Source organism: Lycium barbarum, chromosome 2 (genome assembly GCF_019175385.1).
Source record: "Lycium barbarum isolate Lr01 chromosome 2, ASM1917538v2, whole genome shotgun sequence".
In the NCBI taxonomy this organism is placed as follows: domain Eukaryota; kingdom Viridiplantae; phylum Streptophyta; class Magnoliopsida; order Solanales; family Solanaceae; genus Lycium; species Lycium barbarum.
Genome location: NC_083338.1, coordinates 53,640,443 through 53,661,242, shown reverse-complemented (window position 1 = coordinate 53,661,242; position 20,800 = coordinate 53,640,443). Strand labels below are relative to the sequence as shown.

General features: G+C 39.9%; 1 protein-coding gene across 1 annotated transcript; it reads left to right on the top strand.

Annotated features, from left to right (window-relative positions):
- Positions 1 to 6,594: 6,594 nt before the first annotated feature.
- Positions 6,595 to 11,422, top strand: LOC132628572 (uncharacterized). Its single transcript, XM_060344343.1, has 3 exons — positions 6,595 to 6,976; positions 10,588 to 10,685; positions 10,937 to 11,422. The coding sequence occupies exons 1-3, from the start codon at positions 6,595 to 6,597 to the stop codon at positions 11,420 to 11,422; spliced, it is 966 nt and encodes a 321-aa protein (XP_060200326.1).
- The last annotated feature ends 9,378 nt before the right edge of the window (positions 11,423 to 20,800 follow it).

Genomic DNA, 20,800 nt, shown 5'->3' with positions numbered 1-20,800 from the left:
TAGAGAAGTCTTCAAGGCAGCGAACGACCATGCTCACCTTGGAAACTCGAAGATAATGTTGAAGCGACTATCAACCACGTGTAACAGAAGTAGATCAAACCTGATACTCTGCATTCATAAAGGAATGCAACAAGTGCAGGTCAGTACAAAATAACTGTACTGGTAGGCATCATCGGCTGACTAAGCCTAGCTAACACAATTCAGATAATAAAGCAGATAGGAAGACAAATCAACAAGTATAAATCTAATGAAATCGAATCCGAGTACACGTCATCTCCTAAGTAAAGCATCTAATCCCAAACGTGCCAAGTCTGAATGTATCAAGTCTGAATCCAATAATCACAAGTACAACACCAAAACATCTCAAAATCAAGCCATAATGCAATGCAATGCAATAATGTATGAATGCAATGCAATGCCATGCAAATACTGTGTGCACATGTACTCCGGACGGAAATGTCGACATCTCGGTAGGACAACCCAGTGTGACTCGTGAAGTCTAAGTGCCACCCGTCTTGGATCTTTGCCTAACAGATAGACGGGACCCCGGATCTTTGGCCATGGGGGGTTCTCACCGGCACCACTCTGAGGGACCCGCGGAGTCCATGCACTCACTCAATCAACGATTCCATAACTAATATTGGATATCGGCCATCTCACGTCACTCAAGTAAAACCGAGCCCAGCTCATCAAAGTATTTCATCAAATATAATTAGTATCTCAACAGTGTATCATGAAAATGAGAGTGTGTGCAATGCATGTATCAATATCAATAATCATGCTCAATATCATAAGTACCTGTCACGACCCAACTAGGGCCATGACGGGTACCCGGGGCTAACCACCGAGCACCGATCATTCTATTTCTCATCATACTCGTTAAGCGTACATTCATTAATCTCACACTTCTATTCATAGGAAAAATCATTTTTCATTTGAAACATACTTACCTTTATACACATAAGCCCTTCGGCTATCAAAATAATATATATACAATAAGGACATCGTGAGACCATGCTACCCACACATACGTATCTACGAGCCTCTACTAGAGTACTAGACATATGGACGGGACAGGATCCCGTCGTGCCCAAAACATATATATACACTCAATTGTAAATCAGTGGCAGCTCCACAATAATGGAGTGCTCTCAAAAGTCTGCTTATAAGCTTTTATAAATCTGGGTCGCCTCCCTGTATACCTGTGGGCATGAACACAGCGTCCAAAGAAAACGGATATCAGTACGAACATTGTACTGAGTATGTCAGGCATGAATGGAATGAACATAATCGAGAAATCATAAGTTATGAGATGAAGATGTAACCTGCGTAACCTTTAAGGGTGGATACATTTCATACATATATATATATATATATATACATAGCACATACATCATCGTATCATATAAATCATCATCGTTAACCCGTGTCCGGGTAACCATCATATGCCGCCTGCTAGCGGTGATCGTGTCCGGCCTTCTAGGCGCGGTGGAATCATAAGCAGCCTGCCTTAACGGTGACATGTCCGGAAAAATAGGCATGGTGGAATCATAAGCAGCCCGCCTTAGCGGTGACATGTCCGGCCATTCAGGCACGGTTGAATCGTATCGTCATATAATCTACATAAACTCATAGGCATATCATAATCTTATCATAACTTAACATCATCATACATTCATCATTATCATCATCACTATCAACATCGTCATCGTTATCATCACATATATCTCATAAGCTTATCATAACTTTTCATAGAGCATGCATTTGAATTTAAAGACAATCTATGAAAATCATATCATATTCGTAGCATGAACTTCGTAAACATATCGCATGATAGACTTTATAATCTCTAAACTTAGGCTCATCATTACCATCATCGTATCTATGGCATATCTCTTACCTTTATCTCATATGGAACCCCCTATGAACATAGACTCGTAACTTTTTCGGAACATTGGTCATAGGTCATGCATTAGAGCTTATAGAAACTCTATAACGATGTCGCGGTGACATAAGGTCGAGAACACCCAATTACATTGTGGAGTAATCACATTCATCATATCTCACCTTAAAGGAACTAACATTTTAAGGAGAGTGTACACCATGAACAACATCAAGGGATTGTAAGTAGGATCTTTAACTTCATAGACATCATATCTTGCTTTAGAATCTCTAGGCTTAAACTTACCATCATTATTTTCGTATTCATGACATATTTCTCATCTTAATCTCATAAGAAGCTCTTTATCAATATTGTCTCATAGTTCCCGGAATGTAAGAAAGTCATGGAGAGGTAGGGAAATAATATCATAGGAATCATATAAGGGTCATTAGCTTCGTAGGAATATCGTATCATGAGCTTTAGGATTTCTAGACTTAGATTCATCATCGGTATTGTCATGCTCATAACGTATCTATTTTCTTTATCTCGTATGAAGCTCTTTATACTCGTAGATTCATAATTCCCAATATGCAGGAAAATCATGGAAAGATAGGAGGATTCATGCCATAAGAGTCATTCCTTAGAAAGAAAGGACTAGCCTTACATACCTCTTTCGTTTAACAATTTTCATTGCTTGATTGTTCTCCTTTAATGCTCACGTTTCTACCTTCAAGAGAATTCGCATTCATATTAGCTAATCGATTATATGAACGTGCTTACTAAAGCTAGAGAAAATTGGGTAGCATTTCCTTTGTTTATACAACCTTCCCCATATTGTATATCAACTCCCAAACATTTATAATAACATTCACAATATCATAACCAACAATCTTCATTCATCTACATTACCCTCATTTCACAATTCCACTTCAATTCATCCATATTCATGGTCATAGTATACTAGTACGTTTCCTCACATGTTATGCTTATCCCATGTCCTTAATATCATTTATAGTATAATCATAATCACAACACATCAAGAATCATAACTCAATTCAAGCTATTACTCAAAATGACATTATTCCCACATTCATGACCCATTTTTTCTATTTCCTTCTATAATACAAGTCTTTCAACCCCCGAATACTCTAAATAACATGAATTGATCATAAAACTTACCTGATAGTATGAGAATGAGCTTTAGGTGGAAACACTTCACTTGAGCAAAACCCTAGTTCCACTTCCAAAGAGATTTCTTGTCTTGGATGAACCCTAGTGAGTTTCTTGCACTTGATTCTCTTGGATTTATGATATGAACCTTTGATTTGTCTTGAATTTGTGTTGATGACATATTTAAAACCCTATATAACTCTTGAGAGAGATGAAGAAGTGGAAAGAATGAAAAACTAAAAGTGGGAACATGCATTTAAACTTGCAATTTAATTAGTCTGTCGAGCATTATACGGACCACTTATACGGTCCGTATAAGTTTCCGTGGTTCATTGACATGGAAAACATTCTTTCTGTTGGGTTATACGGACCCTTACACGGCCCGTATAAAATTCCACGGACCGTGTAAGGTGGCCATGTAACTCACAGCTTTTCCGAAGTTGTCCTCGTCGTTTCGTTTGATCTCCAATTCTTATACAACCTTCTTAACACATGTTTAATACTTCATTAACAATGTAAGGAACATTATAACTCTTCTTCAAAACTTCATTAAGCCATCATTAATTCGATACTCGTAAATCTTTCCAAAACACAACATATGCTTTTCCTTCCTTAACATCTTCCGTCTCCTACCTCACATGTCTTTGAAATCTCATTTAGAATCATAAATTGTTATTTCTTACTCATTAAGACATCGTATACATCATGCCCTTCGTTAGTCTATTCACTGTGCATGAACGAAAATTTTTCTGAGGTGTAACCGTGCCAACAAAGGCGTACGCCAACAATATATCCGAGTCACAAGTACCAATAGTGGGTACGCCATCAATATCGTAATCAAGATGATAAACAGAATACAATATCCATCAACAACTCATGGCATCAAGCCAACTCAATAGAGCAATCAAATCATAACACAACGGGGTGGCTGGCCCCAAACAAACAACAGAGCCCAACCAAAGGCAATATCCAATCCAACTTCATACCCGAAGTTTCACATGCTGTCTCCGATGATATAATCTAAATATGTGCTTTGCTATACGAAGTCTCACCAAGGGTACACCATAACCTACCTGGATGGTCGAACAACAACACCAAAAATTCACTCTATCGCCTTGCCTTTCCGCTGAACCTCAGAACCAAAGTAGTCTAAGCATAATTGAAATCTAGATCAGAAATCATGAAGAATGATACAAATATAGAATGATACTAATATTGCTACCATTCAATTTAGGTCAATTTAACCCTAGAATTTGGGGAAACGAGGCCCACAAGGGAGAAATGGGAAATTCGAAAGCAAAATATCAAATTAAGCACTAGGTGATCATAACCTAGCCACTAATTACTGATTTAATTCAAGAATAGGCCGAATTTCAAATTTGAAACAAAACCCTCAATTTGGGTATAAACCCTAACTCTTTGATTCCAAAATCCAACACTTAGAATGGAAAATATATGATCAACAAGCTTAGATTCATCAAAATATAATATAAACACCATCAATTTTATCATTAATAAGCCTAGAGAATAAGTTCATCAAAACCCACTTCTATCTTCCATTACTAAGGGATTATTAAAGAAACGGGGAATCTATGATGATTAGGATTAATGGAATAGTAAAGGGATTATCAAGATTTACCTAAAAGAATTTTCTCCAAATATCTCCAGGAACAGTCCCCAAAGCTCTAATTTAGAAATGGCAATAAATGATAGACTAAGGGCTTATTTAAAACACACTTAATGAAATAACTGGCCCATTACTGCCACGACGGTAACGAGACATGAATAGCGGTGCCGCTACAGCGCCCCCCAGCTATAGCGGTGCTGTTGGGACGGTACTGGTGGCGCCAATGCGGGCACCAGGTACCAGAATTTTCCCCAATTTTTCCAAGTCTCAATCGAAATCCCGACCCATTCCCGAGACCATCTGCTCACAAACCACATACACATACCCACACAAGAATACGCTATGAACGCCCTCGTGGCCTTTAAAATCCCAAGGAGGTCTCGTTTACCGAGTCAACCCCTGATACCTCATTCCTATTTCCCAACCCAAGTCCTAAAATGGATCCGAGTGCATTGGGAATCAAACCAAATATACACACAAGTCATAAATGACCATCCGGACCTCTCGAAATTGATGAATTTTAAAAAAAAAGTATGTTTACCCAAACGTTAACTTCGGGTCAACTATTTTCACTTTAATCTTATATTTTACAAAAGCTACCCGAATCCGGTCTAGACACCTCGAAAAGCATGCCAACGGTTCCCTAGGATCAAAATGAGCTACTCAATGCTCGGGAAAGGGTGAAAATGCCAAAAATACTATAACGACCAAACGGGTCGTTACACCGAGAGGGTGAGGAGATTCGTCAAGAGGTTAGTGCTTTCTTTGAAGTTGGCGACTCTATAGCTGGTAGCTTCTGGTTCTTCTTTCCAGTCCATGGTTGATTATGCTACTGAAGTGGAGTCTGCGAGGGTTCATGCTCATAGTAGTGATGATAAAAGGATCCATCAGTTCGACAATTTCAGTGGTTCAACTTCTAGGATTGGGGGCCACATGGGCAGGAGTCATCAATACTATTGTGGCCGACCCATTCAGTTAGCACTTTAGATCTCAGCTGGTGGCCCTTCTAGGCCTAATAAATTTTGTTTGGAACAAACTTCTCAAGGTTCTTACCTTCGACCTGCAAATCGTGGAGGGTATTCTGGGTTTTCAGTATCAGTGACTCAGTGTCAGGTGCCCAAAGGTTGTTATGAGTGTGGTGACCCTGGACATTTTGCGAAGGAGTGTCCCAGACCCAAACAGAGTGGAGCTTAGTAGGGCTCTCAATGCCAGACTCCCAAGACCTCAGCATCTACGGTTAGTAGAGGTGGATCTTCAGGTAGGGGAATTGTGCAGCCTAGAAGAGGCGGATATCATTCTGGAAGAAGTGATCATCAGTACAACATAGGTATTTCTCAGTCTGAGAGAGGTGGAGCTTAGTGTGGCTAGAGTGGCCATGGAGGCACGCAGTTTGAGGTAGATGGGTTCATTGCTGGGCTTTTCCTGGTACACCAGCGGCAGAGGCTTCCGATGCTGTTATAACATGTACTATTTCAGTTTTCCATAGGACAGCCTTAGTATTATTTGATCTGGGCTCCACTTTCTCTTATGTGTCACATATTTCTCTATGGGTTTGGATATGATTTCTAATCTACTTGACGTGCTTATAAATGTGTCTACTCCTGTCGGAGATTCTGTGGTGGTAGATCGAGTCTACCGGTCTTGTACGATTACATTGATGGGTTATGGTACGTGGGTAGACTTGGTGGTCCTTGATATGGTAGATTTTGATGTTATCTTGGGCATGAGTTGGTTGTCTCCCTATTATGCGATTCTGGACTGCTATGCCAACATCGTCACTTTAGCCATGCCAGACATTTCGAGATTAGAGTGGAAGGGCACTCTTAGCCCTACTCCCATGAATATTATATCGATCCTTCGGGCGAAGAAGTTAGTAGATAAGGGGTATTTGGCATATTTGGCGCATATCTGAGATATGAGTGTGGATACTCCTTTCGTGGAGTTAGTTCCTGTAGTTAACGGGTTTGCAGAGGTTTTTCCCACAGACTTGTCGGGTATGCCACTTGATTGTGATATTGACTTTTTCATCGACTTCGAGCCTGGCACTCGACCTATTTCTATTCCACCTTACCATATGGCTCCAAAAGAGTTGAGTGAATTGAAAGAGCAATTGCAAGCCTTGTTGAGTAAGAGGTTCATAAGATCTAGCGTTTCCCGTTGGGGTTCTCCCGCGTTGATTGTGAATAAAAATTATGGTTCTATGCGGATGTGTATCGAATTTTGGCAATTGAACAAAGCTACTATTCGGAACAAGGATATAATACCCCGCATCGGTGATTTGTTTGATCAGCTTCAGGGTGCGTCTGTGTCTTCTAAGATCGACTTGAGATCGTGTTATATCCCGTGTTTTCGCACATTTGGAAAAATTAGAAATAATCTTGACTTGTATGAAGTAAAGTCATAATTGATTTCCTTGCAACACATGAGTTGTTTATGAGAGAATATTAATGTGGAAGAGTCGGGGAAGCCCAAGGGAAAAGTTGGAATTTCGGAAATTATTTTCGGGAATTACAAAATAAGATCCGCAACCAATTGGGCTCAAAAAAATTAATGGAATGGAGGCCCAAATTAAGGGGCATGGCCGGCCAAGCTTTGGCCCATGATCCACATGAATTAGTCATGTGCTTGGTCATGTGACAAGTTAATAAAGGGACCATATTATATTAGTTATCATCTATTAGAAGTTTCAAGAGAAAGAAGAAAAAAAAAAACCAAGAGCAAGACAAGGAACCCATTTCGGGTTTGGCCATAGAAAATTTACCATAAAAAATCTTGCTTCAAAAATTAGTTTCTTGCTGAATTCTACTAATTCAAGGTCCCTTTGCAACGTAGTGTAGTTGTTTTGGAGGAAGGAGCCATTGGTTCATCAATTTGATCATATACCCAAGTGAAGAAGACTAGAGAAAAAGGTAAGGATTCATTCCTTTTTATTGTGTTGTGAAGTCTTGTTTGTGTTGTAGTATGTAGAAATGAGTTGAAAGTATAGAAATATGGAAGTTTTCAAAGTGGGTTTGGGATATAGTGTCTAGCCGTGTATGCCTATTGTTGTATATGTATGGTGAGTTAAAATTATGTTGTATTCTAGTTATGTTTATGGTGGAATTCACATTGGAAAGGAAAGTTGAATAAATTTGGTGGGAGTTGGAATATAGAAGTTGGCCGTGTGGTATGGTGTTGGGAAGATGGCAATGAATTAATTTTATTTGGTGTGTTAGTTGAGTTGTAGGAATCCTTGCACGTAAATGAAGATAAAATGACGTAAGTTTGTATTGAAACGGAATGTAGAAACTTATGTCGCTTAGTACAATTTTATGACATTATGAAAAACGAAGTTGTTAGGTTGCAAATTATGATGATCATGGATAGATTTGGAAGATGGAATCGTGTTATGAATATGTATGCCAAAGGTTAGAAGTTTTGAATGAATTATGACCTTAGCGAAAAGTTGTATATTATGTATATCGTATGAATATTTTGAGGAAATGATATGAAATGCTTCTAAACTATATGGTGATGATCTTGATTAATGATGAATACGAAAACATTGAACTTGGTTTGGAAGTGTGAATTCGGAATGGAAGTTATCGTAGTATGTGGCAAGGTAGAACTAGTTATGTTATATTGTGTTATATTGTGAGCGTTGTTGTTGTTGGTATTGTTATTGGGTTGTTATTGATTGTTTTGGCCGAGTTGAATTCTCGGGGGTGCTATATGTATAGGGGAGGTGCTGCCGAAATTTAGGTAGACAAATGTGAACTTAAGTGAATTCGTAGAATCCATAATTTACAATTGGTAAATGTGACCATTTGCAGATGTCTGACGAAACGGAAACTGAGTTTGGAAAGGTATAAAAAGCTCAAAAGGTATGTAAAGCTATCCCGATTCTTCTCTTGGCATGTCCTAGATGTACTAGGCTTGGATTTACGCCTCGGGGATTATTCTGTTCATCGGAATCCGCGATTGAACTTGTCGCATTTTCATTCAATGGAATTGAACACCTTAAGAGTTCTTTTTGGAGAATTATGCATATTTTCCCCAAATGGTCTAGAAAACTACGGAATGCCCTAGAGTCTTTCTAGGTGACCTCATAAGCATAAAAATGCGTAATTTGAGCCCACCGCCTTGCTTGTCCCGAGGTGGGCCCACTATTCCCGGTTTTACCCTTATTGTACTTAAGGCTTGTTTTCGAGCAGTTTTTGAAAGAAATGTCCTAACTACTCTTTTAATTACTAAACAAAAACTGTTTTAAATATTCCATTAAGTCTTATAAATTGTTTTGGCACTCGGAACGATTTCAGAAAGATTATGCTTCTGTAATTCTTTATGACATCCGAACCCCACGTATTATGACTCCGTCTGACTTCATTGGATTTGTTTGTCATTAATATGCCTCATCAAGTCTCTGAAAATATTTATGATATTTTAACTGCATTTAGTTTCTCACTACTCTATTCGTGGATGCCCCAATGTTTCCCACACTGAGCCCGGGCCAGGATATGTTTTCAAGCGTGACCCTCTGCATTGTTCGCCGTGCCTCGATGTGAGGGGGCAGGTATACGCGTACATGGGTTTGTGGAGTATGCTGTGCCATGTACGCTTGTTCTGATATGATTTGCTATGGCCATCTGATATGACATATTACGTTACGGGGTTATGCCCCTATTCTGATTCTTCTGTGATGTGGCACCAGTGTCGGGAGGGTGGCCACGTTCTGTCTGCCGAGTCCCTTGGCAGGGGCCGGATTTGATATGACATATGTTTCTGTACACACTCTGCATGTTTTGAAAATATGTATTTGATACTTTGGATTTTCTGTTCGCTTTCTGTACGTTCTGTACCAGTTATGATTTGGTTTTTGTAAGTCAGGCTTTACATATTCAGTACATATTTCGTACAGACCCCCTTTCTTCGGGGGCTGCGTTTTCATGCCGCGTAGGTACCGACGACAGGTTTGCTGATCCGTCCGTCTAGGATATCTTTTCTGCCATTTGGAGCGCTCTTTTATTCAGAGCCCATCTTTTGGTACAGTCTGTCACTATTGTATATATGTACACTATTCAGGGGTATGACGGGGCCCTGTCCCGTCTTATGTCTCTGCTATGCTTTGTAGAGGTCTGTAGATATATCTGTGTGGGTTCTGTATATGTTTTGAGTTATTATGATCCGTGATGGCCTTATCGGCTTCCACGTGCTATATCTGTTCCCCTGCACTATTTAGTATCGCTTACTAATTGTTATATTGCTAATTTCTGCTAAAATACTGGTATGGGGTTTGGGTACGTTTGGGTGTCCAGCACGGACACTAGTCACGGCCTACGGGGTTGGGTCGTGACAGATCGGGCTACCACCAATTAAAGATTAGAGCTAAGGATATTCCAAAGACGGCCTTCAGGAACCGCTATGGTCACTATGAGTTCTTAGTGATGTCTCCCGGGCTTACTAATGCCACCGCAGTTTTCATGGATTTGATGAATGGTATCTTCAAGCCTTACTTGGATTCATTTGTTATTGTCTTCATTGATGACATTTTGGTGTACTCTTGTAGTAAGGAAGACCATGAGAAGCATTTGAGAATAGTTCTTGGGTTGTTGAAAGAGAAGAAGTTATATGCCAAATTTTCTAAGTGTGAGTTCTAGCTCAGCTCCGTGGCATTCCTGGGGCATGTTGTATCTAAGGATGGGATTATGGTGGATCCCAAGAAGATTGAGGCAGTTAGAGATAGGGCTATGCCTACTTTGGTGACTGGGATTCGAAGTTTGTGGGCTTAGCGAGTTACTTTCGATTGTTCGGGAAGGGGTTCTCAGCGATTTCTTCTCATTTGACTCGGCTCACTCAGAAGAATGTGCCCTTCAGTGGTCTGATGAGTGTGAGGAGAGCTTTTAAAAGCTCAAGGCTCTATTGCCTTCAGCTTCGATTTTGGCCTTACATGTGAACGGTAAAGACTTTAACATTTATTGTGATGCTTCTCAAATTGGTTTGGATTATGTGTTGATGCAAGAAGGTAAGGTGATTATGCATACTTCGACGCAGTCAAAATTTACGAGAAAAACTACCCCACTCATGACGTGAAGTTTACGGCGGTAGTTTTCGTTTGAAAGATTTGGAGGCATTGTTTGTATAAAGTCCATTGTGAGGTATTCACGGATCATTGTATTCTTCAGCATGTGTTCAATCAGCGAGATCACAATTCGAGGCAGCGTATGTGGATGGAGTTGCTTAAGTATTATGATATCACCATTCTTTATCATCCGAAAAAGGCTAATGTGGTAGTTGATGTGTTGAGCCAAAAGGCAGTGAATATGGGCAGCTTGGCCCGCGTGATTGTTAGGAAGCATCACTTAGCTATGGAGGTTCAGTCCTTGGCTAATAGTATGGTGAGGCTCGATATTTCAGAACCTAGCAAGGTTCTAACTTGTGTTAAGGCGAGGTCGTCTCTTTTAGAGCAGATTAAGGCTCAGCTGTTTGAGGATGCAAAATTATGTAAAATCTGGGATAAAGTGTTAAGTGGAGAAGCTACAGAGACTATTCTTGATGATGAGGGTCTTTTGAGGATTAAAGGGCGCATTTGCGTTCCTAGGGTTGGTGGTTTGATTAAGTTGATTTTGAAGGAGGCTCACAGTTCCAGGTACTCCATTCATCCTAGTGCTATAAAAATGTATCGCGACTTGGGACACCATTATTGCTGGGGTAGAATGAAGAAGGACAAAGTGGATTTTGTATCTCAGTGTTTAAATTGCCAGTAGGTTAAGTATGAGTACCAGATACTGGGTGGTGTGACTCAGAGGATGCCCATTCATGAGTAGAAGTGGTGGAGGATAGCTATGGATTTTGTGGTTGGTCTACCAAAGACTTTGGGAAAGTTTGATGCCATTTGGTTTATCGTGGATAGGTTGACTAAGTTAGCACACTTCATTCCAATTCAGACTACCTACAACTTAGAGAAGTTGGCTAGGATCTACATTACAGAGTTTGTCAGATTGCATAGGGTGCCTATTTCTATCATTTCAAACCAAGGCACGCAGTTCACGTCCCATTCTGGAGGACTTTGCACATGGAATTGGGGACTCAGTTGGATCTTAGTACTTCTTTTCACCCGCAAATTGATGGTCAGTCCAAGGAGACTATTCAGGTGCCAGAGGATATGTGGCAGGCTTGTGTGATCGACATTAGCGGTTATTAGGACCAGTTCTTACCTTTGGCAATAGTTATCACATGAGTATCGATATGGCACTGTTTGCAGCTTTGTATGGTAGGAGATGTCGATCTCCGATTGGTTGGTTAGATGCATTCGAGGTGATACTGTGGGTTACTGACTTGTTGAGAGAGTCCTTGGACAAGGTGAAGTTGATTCAGGAAAAGCTTCTTGCGGCTCAGAGTAGGCAAAAAGAGTATGCAAACCAGAAAGTTCGGGATTTGGAGTTCAAGGTTGGTAACTAGGTTCTATTAAAGTTTTCACCCATGAAGGGTGTGATGAGATTCGGAAAGAAGGGCAAGTTAAGCCTGAGGTTTGTTGTCCCTTTTGAGATTCTTCGACGTGTTGGTGAGGTGTCTTTGCCACCAGGCTTAGCGGGTGTTCACTCGGTGCTCCATGTTTCTATGTTGAAGCGCTATCATTCAGATGGGTCCTACATCATCTAGTGGGACTCAATATTGTTCGATTAGAATGTTTCCTTTGAAGAGGATCCGGTAGCGATATTGGATAGGCAAGTGAGAAAGTTGAGATCAGAAGATATAGCTTAAGTGAAGGTGCAATGGAAGCATCGTCCAGTTGAGGAGGCTTCATGGGAGACCGAGACCAATATGCATAGTAGATATCCCAAGCTCTTTACTAAATCAGGTACTTTCCTTCTTCGTCTCTCTTTTTCGTTCCAGAACGGACGATTGTTTAATCGGTTTATGATGTAACGACCCATTTGGAAGTTTAGGCCCTATTGACCCTTTTACCTTGTTGACCCTTTCCCAAGCTCCGTTAGAGTGATTTTGATCTGCGGGGATGGGTGGCATGATTCTGAGGTAGTCGGGTGAGTCCTTGTGCAATTTGAGGAAATTAGAATCTTTTAAGTTGAATAAGTGAAAAAGTGTTGATCGCGAGTTGACTTCTAGGTAAACGAGCCTTTTTTGGGATTTTCGCGGGTTTCATTAGGTCTGAGGGTTGATTATAACTTAGTAGGGTGTTTGGTTCGATTCTCGAGGCATTCTGGGAATTTTGATCTTTGGTTGAAACCTTATTTTTGGGATTTAGGGGTTGACGGGGTCAATATGACCTCATTTGGGAATTCCGAGGGCTCAGATGAGTTCGCAACATGTTTTAATAATGGGTTGCATGTTTGGTCGGTATCCGGGAGGTCTCGGATGAGTTTCGGGTTGAACTTGGTGCAAAACAAGATTTTTTTAGTGTTTGGTGTGCGCATATGTGGACTTGGGTTCACACCTAAGGGCCCGCCTCTATGGGACTTGGTTCATAGGTGCGAGAGTATTATGTGTTAAGTATGTCCACATCTGCGGACAATTCTTTGTAGATGCGAGGTCGCACCTACGGGAAATGGTCCGCAGGTGCGGAATCGTTGGAAAATCAGAACCTTAAATCCCAAATTCAAAGCCTTTTCAATTCATTCACCAAAATAATACTTTGAGGGTTTTGTTAGGCGATTTTGAGGAGCTTGGTGAGATTCTTCCTTTGGGTAAGCTCGCTATCTTCATTTTATGGTTATGTTGCCTTTAATTTTGGGAATTCATGTTAGAAACCATGTTCTAAGTTGGGTTTTGGGTTATGAACCATCTTACTTCTAAATTGAGTTTTATTGGGAAATTTCTTAGATTCTAATCATTTAATCAATGGGTAACAAGTCCCTAAGCTTGAATCTCCCTTTTATTCAAGAATCTTGTTATGGAAATTGAGGGTTCTCTCCAAATTGGGGTTTTTTTTGATGTTTGACGAAATTAAGGCTCAATTGGGGTTAAAATTCCATGAAACATGAGATATTGACTATTTAGTCTTTGGGTAACCTAATTTTTCGCTAAATTTCTGATTTTTCCCTTGTGGGCCCAGGATCATTTTTGGAGTCGTTCTAGAAGTATTTCGATCTGGGCGTCCTTAGACTCGTGTACTAACAGAGAGTACTAATTTGATAGACTTTGACCCTTCCGAGGCAATCCGAAAGGGGAAATCTCAAGTGGAATAGTTTATGGCACTTACTCGGCTTCGAGGTAGGCTACTGTCATCACCCGACTAGGGGCCATGATAGGTACTCGGGTCTAACCACCGAGCACCACTCATCATACTCAAACCATAGGAAAATCATTTTTCATTTGGAAACATAATTACTTTTACATACATAAGCCCTGTGGCTATCAAAATAATATATATACAATAAGGACATCGTGAGACCATACTACCCACACATACGTATCTACGAGCCTCTACTAGAGTACTAGACATATGGACGGGACAGGACCCCATCGTGCCCAAAATACATACATATATATATATATATATATATATATACACACACACACACACACACACACAAAAGAATAAACCAGATAGCACCTCCGGAATAATGGAGTGCTCCTGTAAATCTGCTGATAACTTCTACGAGTCTAGATCACCTCCCTGTCTACCTGTGGGCATGAACACAGCGTCCAAAGCAAACGGACGTCAGTACGAACATTGTACTGAGTATGTAAGGTGTCACGACCCAGCCCCGTGAGCTGCGACTGGCGCCCTACTTAGGCACCCCAAACAAACTTACAAACCAGATCATCATATTAAGACTCCTTCAGACTTAACATAAGTTGTTCGAACTGAAAACCAATAGCAGACGTCATACAAGTATTGAACGAACATTTATCTTAAGCGGTCGCCCGTGCAGAATAGCCATATCAAAATCAGAAGAGTGGCGGAATATACATCGCCCAAATGCACACACACACATACAACCATATGGGCCGTCTTGGCCATAATAGCATACGGGCCGCTTAAGAACGCAAAACAGAACCGCATACGAACACACCGGACCCACAACCCACAACTATGACTACAGGCCTCTACAAACATAACAGAACATACGAACATATGACGGGACAGGGCCCCGCCGTACCCAAATAGTCACAAATGTACAGAATATGCATAGCGGAAAATATGTACCAAAAGATAAGCTCCGGATCCAGGGGAGCTCTCCAAAATAGCAGAATGAGTAGCCTAAACCGGAGGATCACCCAAATGAGCGTCTGTACCTGTGTGCATGAAACGCAGCCCCCGAAGAACAGGGGGTCAGTACGGAAGAAGTACTGAGTATGTAAAGCAGAAGGTACAGAAATCCCAATCATGGCTGGAGTCAGAAGGCACAAAAACGAATATCAAAGTAGCAGATCAAACCTGTGCGAAAGATAAATGTACAGAATGCAAATAAAAATCATGCATAGGGTTCAGGAACGTGGCCACCCCCGACGCTGGTGCCACAACACATCATACTCCAGAAGTTTTCAAATCTCCGTACATACTCCGAACAAATCGTATCACACACATATCACATCATCAGAACATATCAAATGCCATATCACATCATAACTCCATAGACGGTAACCGGCCCTATGACGAGGCTTCGGAAACCGTAACACATCATACTTCCGAATATGGTATAGTGCGCACGATCACAAAGCCGGCCCGGGCACCGGCGGACGAAATCATAATAATTGGCACGAGCGGAGTAGTGCAGAAACCATATGCATATCAAAAAGTAAATTACGGGATTCGACACATACTTTCATATACATGTGTATTAACATTAGAAGGATCAACATGAGTATCGAGTCAACCGGAATTAATGTACTAAGGTTGTAGACTTTTAAGTTACCAATCTTTCGAAAAATACATCGTAGGCTGTTCTCGGAAAAGTTTAGTATCCTTCGTAATGCAGAACGTTCAAATAACAATATAAGACATTTCAAACAGACCATAGAGTCATAGGCAAACGTTTCCTTTTCATATCGGACGGGAACGAGTCAAACAAATCGAATAAGGGAGCCTCGGGACTTGCGGGCCCACCCCGAGTCAAGTCGAGGCGGCGGACATGAATTACCAACATTAGGTTCCACAAAGCCATCTATAAGAGTTTCGGAGTGATTCGAATACATTAGCGAAAGTTATGAAGGTTTGAGCATCTTTTCAACAGAACATAAAGAATATAATTCAATTGCGCTGAATGAATAGTACTCAAGATCAAACTCGAATTTCCAAGAGCAGAATTATCCCCGAGGTTCCGATCGCAACCTAGTATGACTAGGACATGCCAAAAGAAGGAAAGGTAAGCTTTACATACCTTATATGCTCCTTGTGCCTTTCCAAATTCAATTCTCGTTTCGTCAAAAACCTACAAATGGTCACACTTACCAATTACTATTCATGAGACTTGAGAATTCTATTCTTAACCCATACTTGTCTATAAAAATTTGGGCAGCATCTCCCCTATAAATCCAACATCCCCGAGAATTAAACTCGGCCAAAATAACAACAACCAAACCAACATCAACATCAACAACATCAACAATTGGCTAGAAATGCATTCTAGCATGAATAGTCCTCTTTGCTACATAATGCAATCACTTCTATTCTAACTTCACAATTTCAACCCAATATCAACGTTTTCATATTCATCAACCCATCAAGATCACTCCAATACATTCCGAAAACATTTCATATCATTTTACGAAATATTCACAAAATATACAAAATATACAAGTTTCCCACCAAAACCATAATTCACTCAGAACCTCCAACTTTCAACATAAATGTTCACAACACATTTTTATCTTTTAATTTTACTTACAAAAGTCACCATTTGCATCTTATAACTTCATCCTCATAATTACATAAACTATACTAAAATCACATACTTTCCGATAACAACTTAACAACAAACTCTTCATGTTAACTTAAACCATTATTCTTCCATCTACTCCACAAGGCCATGACAACACGATTATCATACTAAATAATTCAATTCATATTCCCTCTCCCACTTGATGCATACGGCCCACACACACACATCATAATTTCATGATTCTCATGCACTTCACACATATTACAACATGTTTGCATCTTCCATAACATAATAACATAATACAACATAAAGTTCTTACCTCTCCTCCAACCTTCCGCTTGCCGCAAACGTGGTTTTCTTGCTAAACTAATTATACCACGTCGAAGAGCACCTTGAACTTAGTAGAAATACTAGAAGAAACAATTTTTTTGGACAAGATTTATGATCTTCCTTTTTCTCCTTCTTTGGCCGAAATTGGAGGTGGTCTTTTATTCTCCAAGTTTCTTGAATTTTCTATGGGTTGAAGATGACTTGGTCATCTTTTATAAATTGATCACATGAATTAATTTAAATGGGCTTGGACCATATAGTATATGGCCGGCCACCCCCTATTTTTGGGCCTTCATTTTTCTTTTTATTTTTGGCCCAATTGGTTATAAATTCTATTTTGTAATTTCCGAAACTAATTTTCAAAATTCCAAATTTTGCCCTTGGCCTTCCTCCGCATTTCCACACCAATATTTTTCATGAACAACACACACATATATTAATTCAAATCAACATTTGACCTTATTCCTTATAATTCAAAATTATTTGGCATTTTCCGAAGATGCAAAAATGCCGGATGTAACATAAGGCATGAATGAAATGAGCATGATAGAGAAACATAAGGTGAAGATACAACCTGCGTAACGTTTAAGGGTGGATACATTTCATACATATATCATATATATAATCATAGTACATGTATCATCATAGTGCATACATCATCGTATCATATAAATCATCATCGTTAACTCGCGTCCGGGTAACCATCATATGCCACCCACTAGTGGTGATCATGTCCGGCCCTCTAGGCTCGGTGTAAACATAGCAGCCCACCTTAGCGGTGACATGCCCGGCCATTTAGGCTGTCACGACCCAACCGGAGGGCCGCGACGGGCACCCGGTGCTAGCCCACTCGGGCGCCTCTTAACATACCTTTACATTCACATCTCGGTGAGCCACATATTAAATCATACATTCTATCCATCAATCATACTAATCCCATTGGACAACCAATACATTTATATCATCATTTGCAACTATGCCCATATCAATGTACATAAGCCGACGAGGCTAACAAAATGATATCCAAAATATAGGCCGACAAGGCCAAACACATCTAACCATATACACATATCTATGAGCCTCTAAGGAGAGTATGAAATATCATATAGGCGGGACAGGACCCCGCAATGCCCATAAATATATACACAAAAGAATAAGTACCAAAAGCTTTAGCTCCGAAAGAAATGGAGCTCCGCTATGTAGTCCCTGAGTACTTTAGCTATGAATCAAGTCTGTCTCCCTGGCCACCTGCGGGCATGACGCAGCGTCCACAAACAAAAGGACGTCAGTACGAAGAATGTACTGAGTATGTAAAGCATGATCAATATCATTATAGAAGCATAATAAGCGACATAAGAGATAGCATAATATGGAAGATAGCAGTATCATCGTCATAAGCACTTACTTGCCTTTCATAGGGACTTTCCATTTCTAATGCGTGACTGTGTACATACATCCATATCCGTATCCGTTTTCATATCCGTACTCATTTACATTTCGTATCCATAATCGTATTCATAAACATATTCTTATTCGTATTCGTATCATGTTCGTATTCATACTCATATCTATATCATATACATATCATTTACATAGCATACCCGACCACGAAGGTTCAGTGTTTCACGTACCCGACCATGGCTAGGCTCGGTTATCATACATACCTGGCCAACCAAGGCTTTAGGGTTACACATACCTGGCCCTACCAAGGCTTCAGGGTTATCCGTACCCAACTGCAGAGGTGCGCGCGCGTTACATAAATATATACATTCTACCCGGCCTTATAAGCTCAGGGTTCCATAATAGTAATACATAGGCACATATACATAATAGCTCATAAGCATCTTTAGCATCATTACTATTATCATCGTCATCATTATCGTTATCGCTATTATCGTCGTTCATTACATCTATCCTTATAGGATTATTCGTCATATGAGTAATTTAGGACAATTGTAACATATCGAGAATTATAAGCTTAGCAGCTTTCTGAAGATAGAATCATTTGGAGAACATCATAGGCTCATAGAAGAATAGATACTTGGCCAAAGAACCATGCCTTATGAAAGAAGGGTTAGCCTTACATACCTTCCTGTTCAACTATTCTACACTTGCACGTTCTCCTTCAATGCTCACGTTTCTACCTTCATTAGAGTTATACTATCATTAGAAAATCGATAGCTAGCATACACGACTAACAATAGAGAAAATTGGACAGCATCTCCTTTATTTATACGACTTCCTCCATATCATATATCGACTCCCAAACATCAATAATACATTCACAACATCATAGCAATAGTCTTTATTCATTCTACATTATCCATATTTCTCAATTCAGTTCAAGTCATCCATATCGATGGTCATAACATACGATTACATTCGTTCATATACAATATCTATCCCATGTTCTTAACATCATTTATAACATGATTATAATCATATCATCTCACGAATCATTACTCAATTCAAACTATTACTCAAAGTTGGCACTATTCCAACATTCAAGACCCATTTTCTATATTCTTTTACAATCCAAGTGTTTCAACTTTCAAACACCTTAAACAACATGGAATTACCATAAAGATTACCTTAGAGGGTGTGGGAATGAATCTTGAGTGGAAATACTTCACTTGAACCAAACCCTAGTTCTCCTCCAATGGAATTTCTTGTGGTCCTCTAACCCTTGGAAGCTTTCTAACACATAAACACTTGATTCTAGTCTTTGATCTTTGTGTTCTCTTGAACTTGAGTGGAAGATTTTTAGAGAAGGGTTTTTGAGCTCTTAACACTTGTAGAATATGAAAAATGAAGTAAAAGAACCCAAGGCATCTATTTATACAAACACTAAAAATCAGCCCGTCGGGACTTCCACGGACACTTATACGGTCCGTATAGTATTGTACGGTCTGTATAAGTGGTCGTGGTTCACGAACCAAAAAATCATCTCCCTGCTGGGAGTTATACGGACACCTTATACAGACCGTATAAGTGGTCGTATAACTCCACTTCCCTGAAATGGTTTTCGTCGTTTCGTTCGATCTCCAATCCTTATGGAACCTTCTTAACACTTGTATAATACTTCATTAACCATAAAATAGGCTCTATATCAGCCCTTTAAAATATCACCACATAAACATTAGCTCAATCATAAGGAACCTTTCCCAACACAACTTACGTTTCGCTCCCTTCAACAAACTAAACTTCACATATTTATAGAACTTCAAAATCTTATTGTATGAACCTCAAGCTATCTAATCCTTCGCTTAACCTCGTAGGGATTTCATAATCACCTTAAGCTCACATTAGCCTATCCAAAAGGCAACACATACGGAAATTTCCGAGGTGTAACATAGGCATAGTGGAATCGTATGCAGCCCGCCTTCGCGGTGACATGCTTGGCCAACTAGGCACGGTGGAATCATATCGTCATATAATCAATCATAAACTCATCATCATCACACATCTCATAGGCATATCATAATCTTATCATAACTTAACATCATCATACATTCATCATTAATCCTACATTAGAGCTTGGAGGTAACCATGGCTATGTCGAGGTGACATAAGGTCGTGAACCCCCGACTACGTTATGGAGTGATCAAAATCGTCATGTCTCACCTTGGAGGGACTAGCATTTTAAGGTGAGTGTACACAAGAAAAATCACTAATGAAACTATACTTAGGATCATTAGCTTCATGGACATCTTATATTACTCTAGGATCCTTCATACTTATATTCATCATCATCATCATCATTATCATGCTCGTGTCGTATCTCCTTTCTTTATCATGTGCGTAGGTGGATTTTTATAGTCATGGACTCATAATTTCCATTATTATGAAGATCACGGAAGAATAGGAAAATTTGTGTCATAGGAGTCATGCCTTAGAAAGAAAGGATTAGCCTTACATACCTCTTTCGTTTAGCTATTCTATCGTTTGATCGTTCTTCTGCGTTGCTCG

Bases quoted from the DNA above. Each gene is read 5' to 3' on its own strand.
- LOC132628572 (XM_060344343.1), top strand. From the start codon at position 6,595: ATGAGTGTGGATACTCCTTTCGTGGAGTTAGTTCCTGTAGTTAACGGG. The intron at 6,977-10,587 runs GTGCGTCTGTGT...TATTGCCTTCAG, and splicing joins TTTGTTTGATCAGCTTCAGG to CTTCGATTTTGGCCTTACAT. The intron at 10,686-10,936 runs GTGATTATGCAT...CATCCGAAAAAG, and splicing joins TGTTGATGCAAGAAGGTAAG to GCTAATGTGGTAGTTGATGT.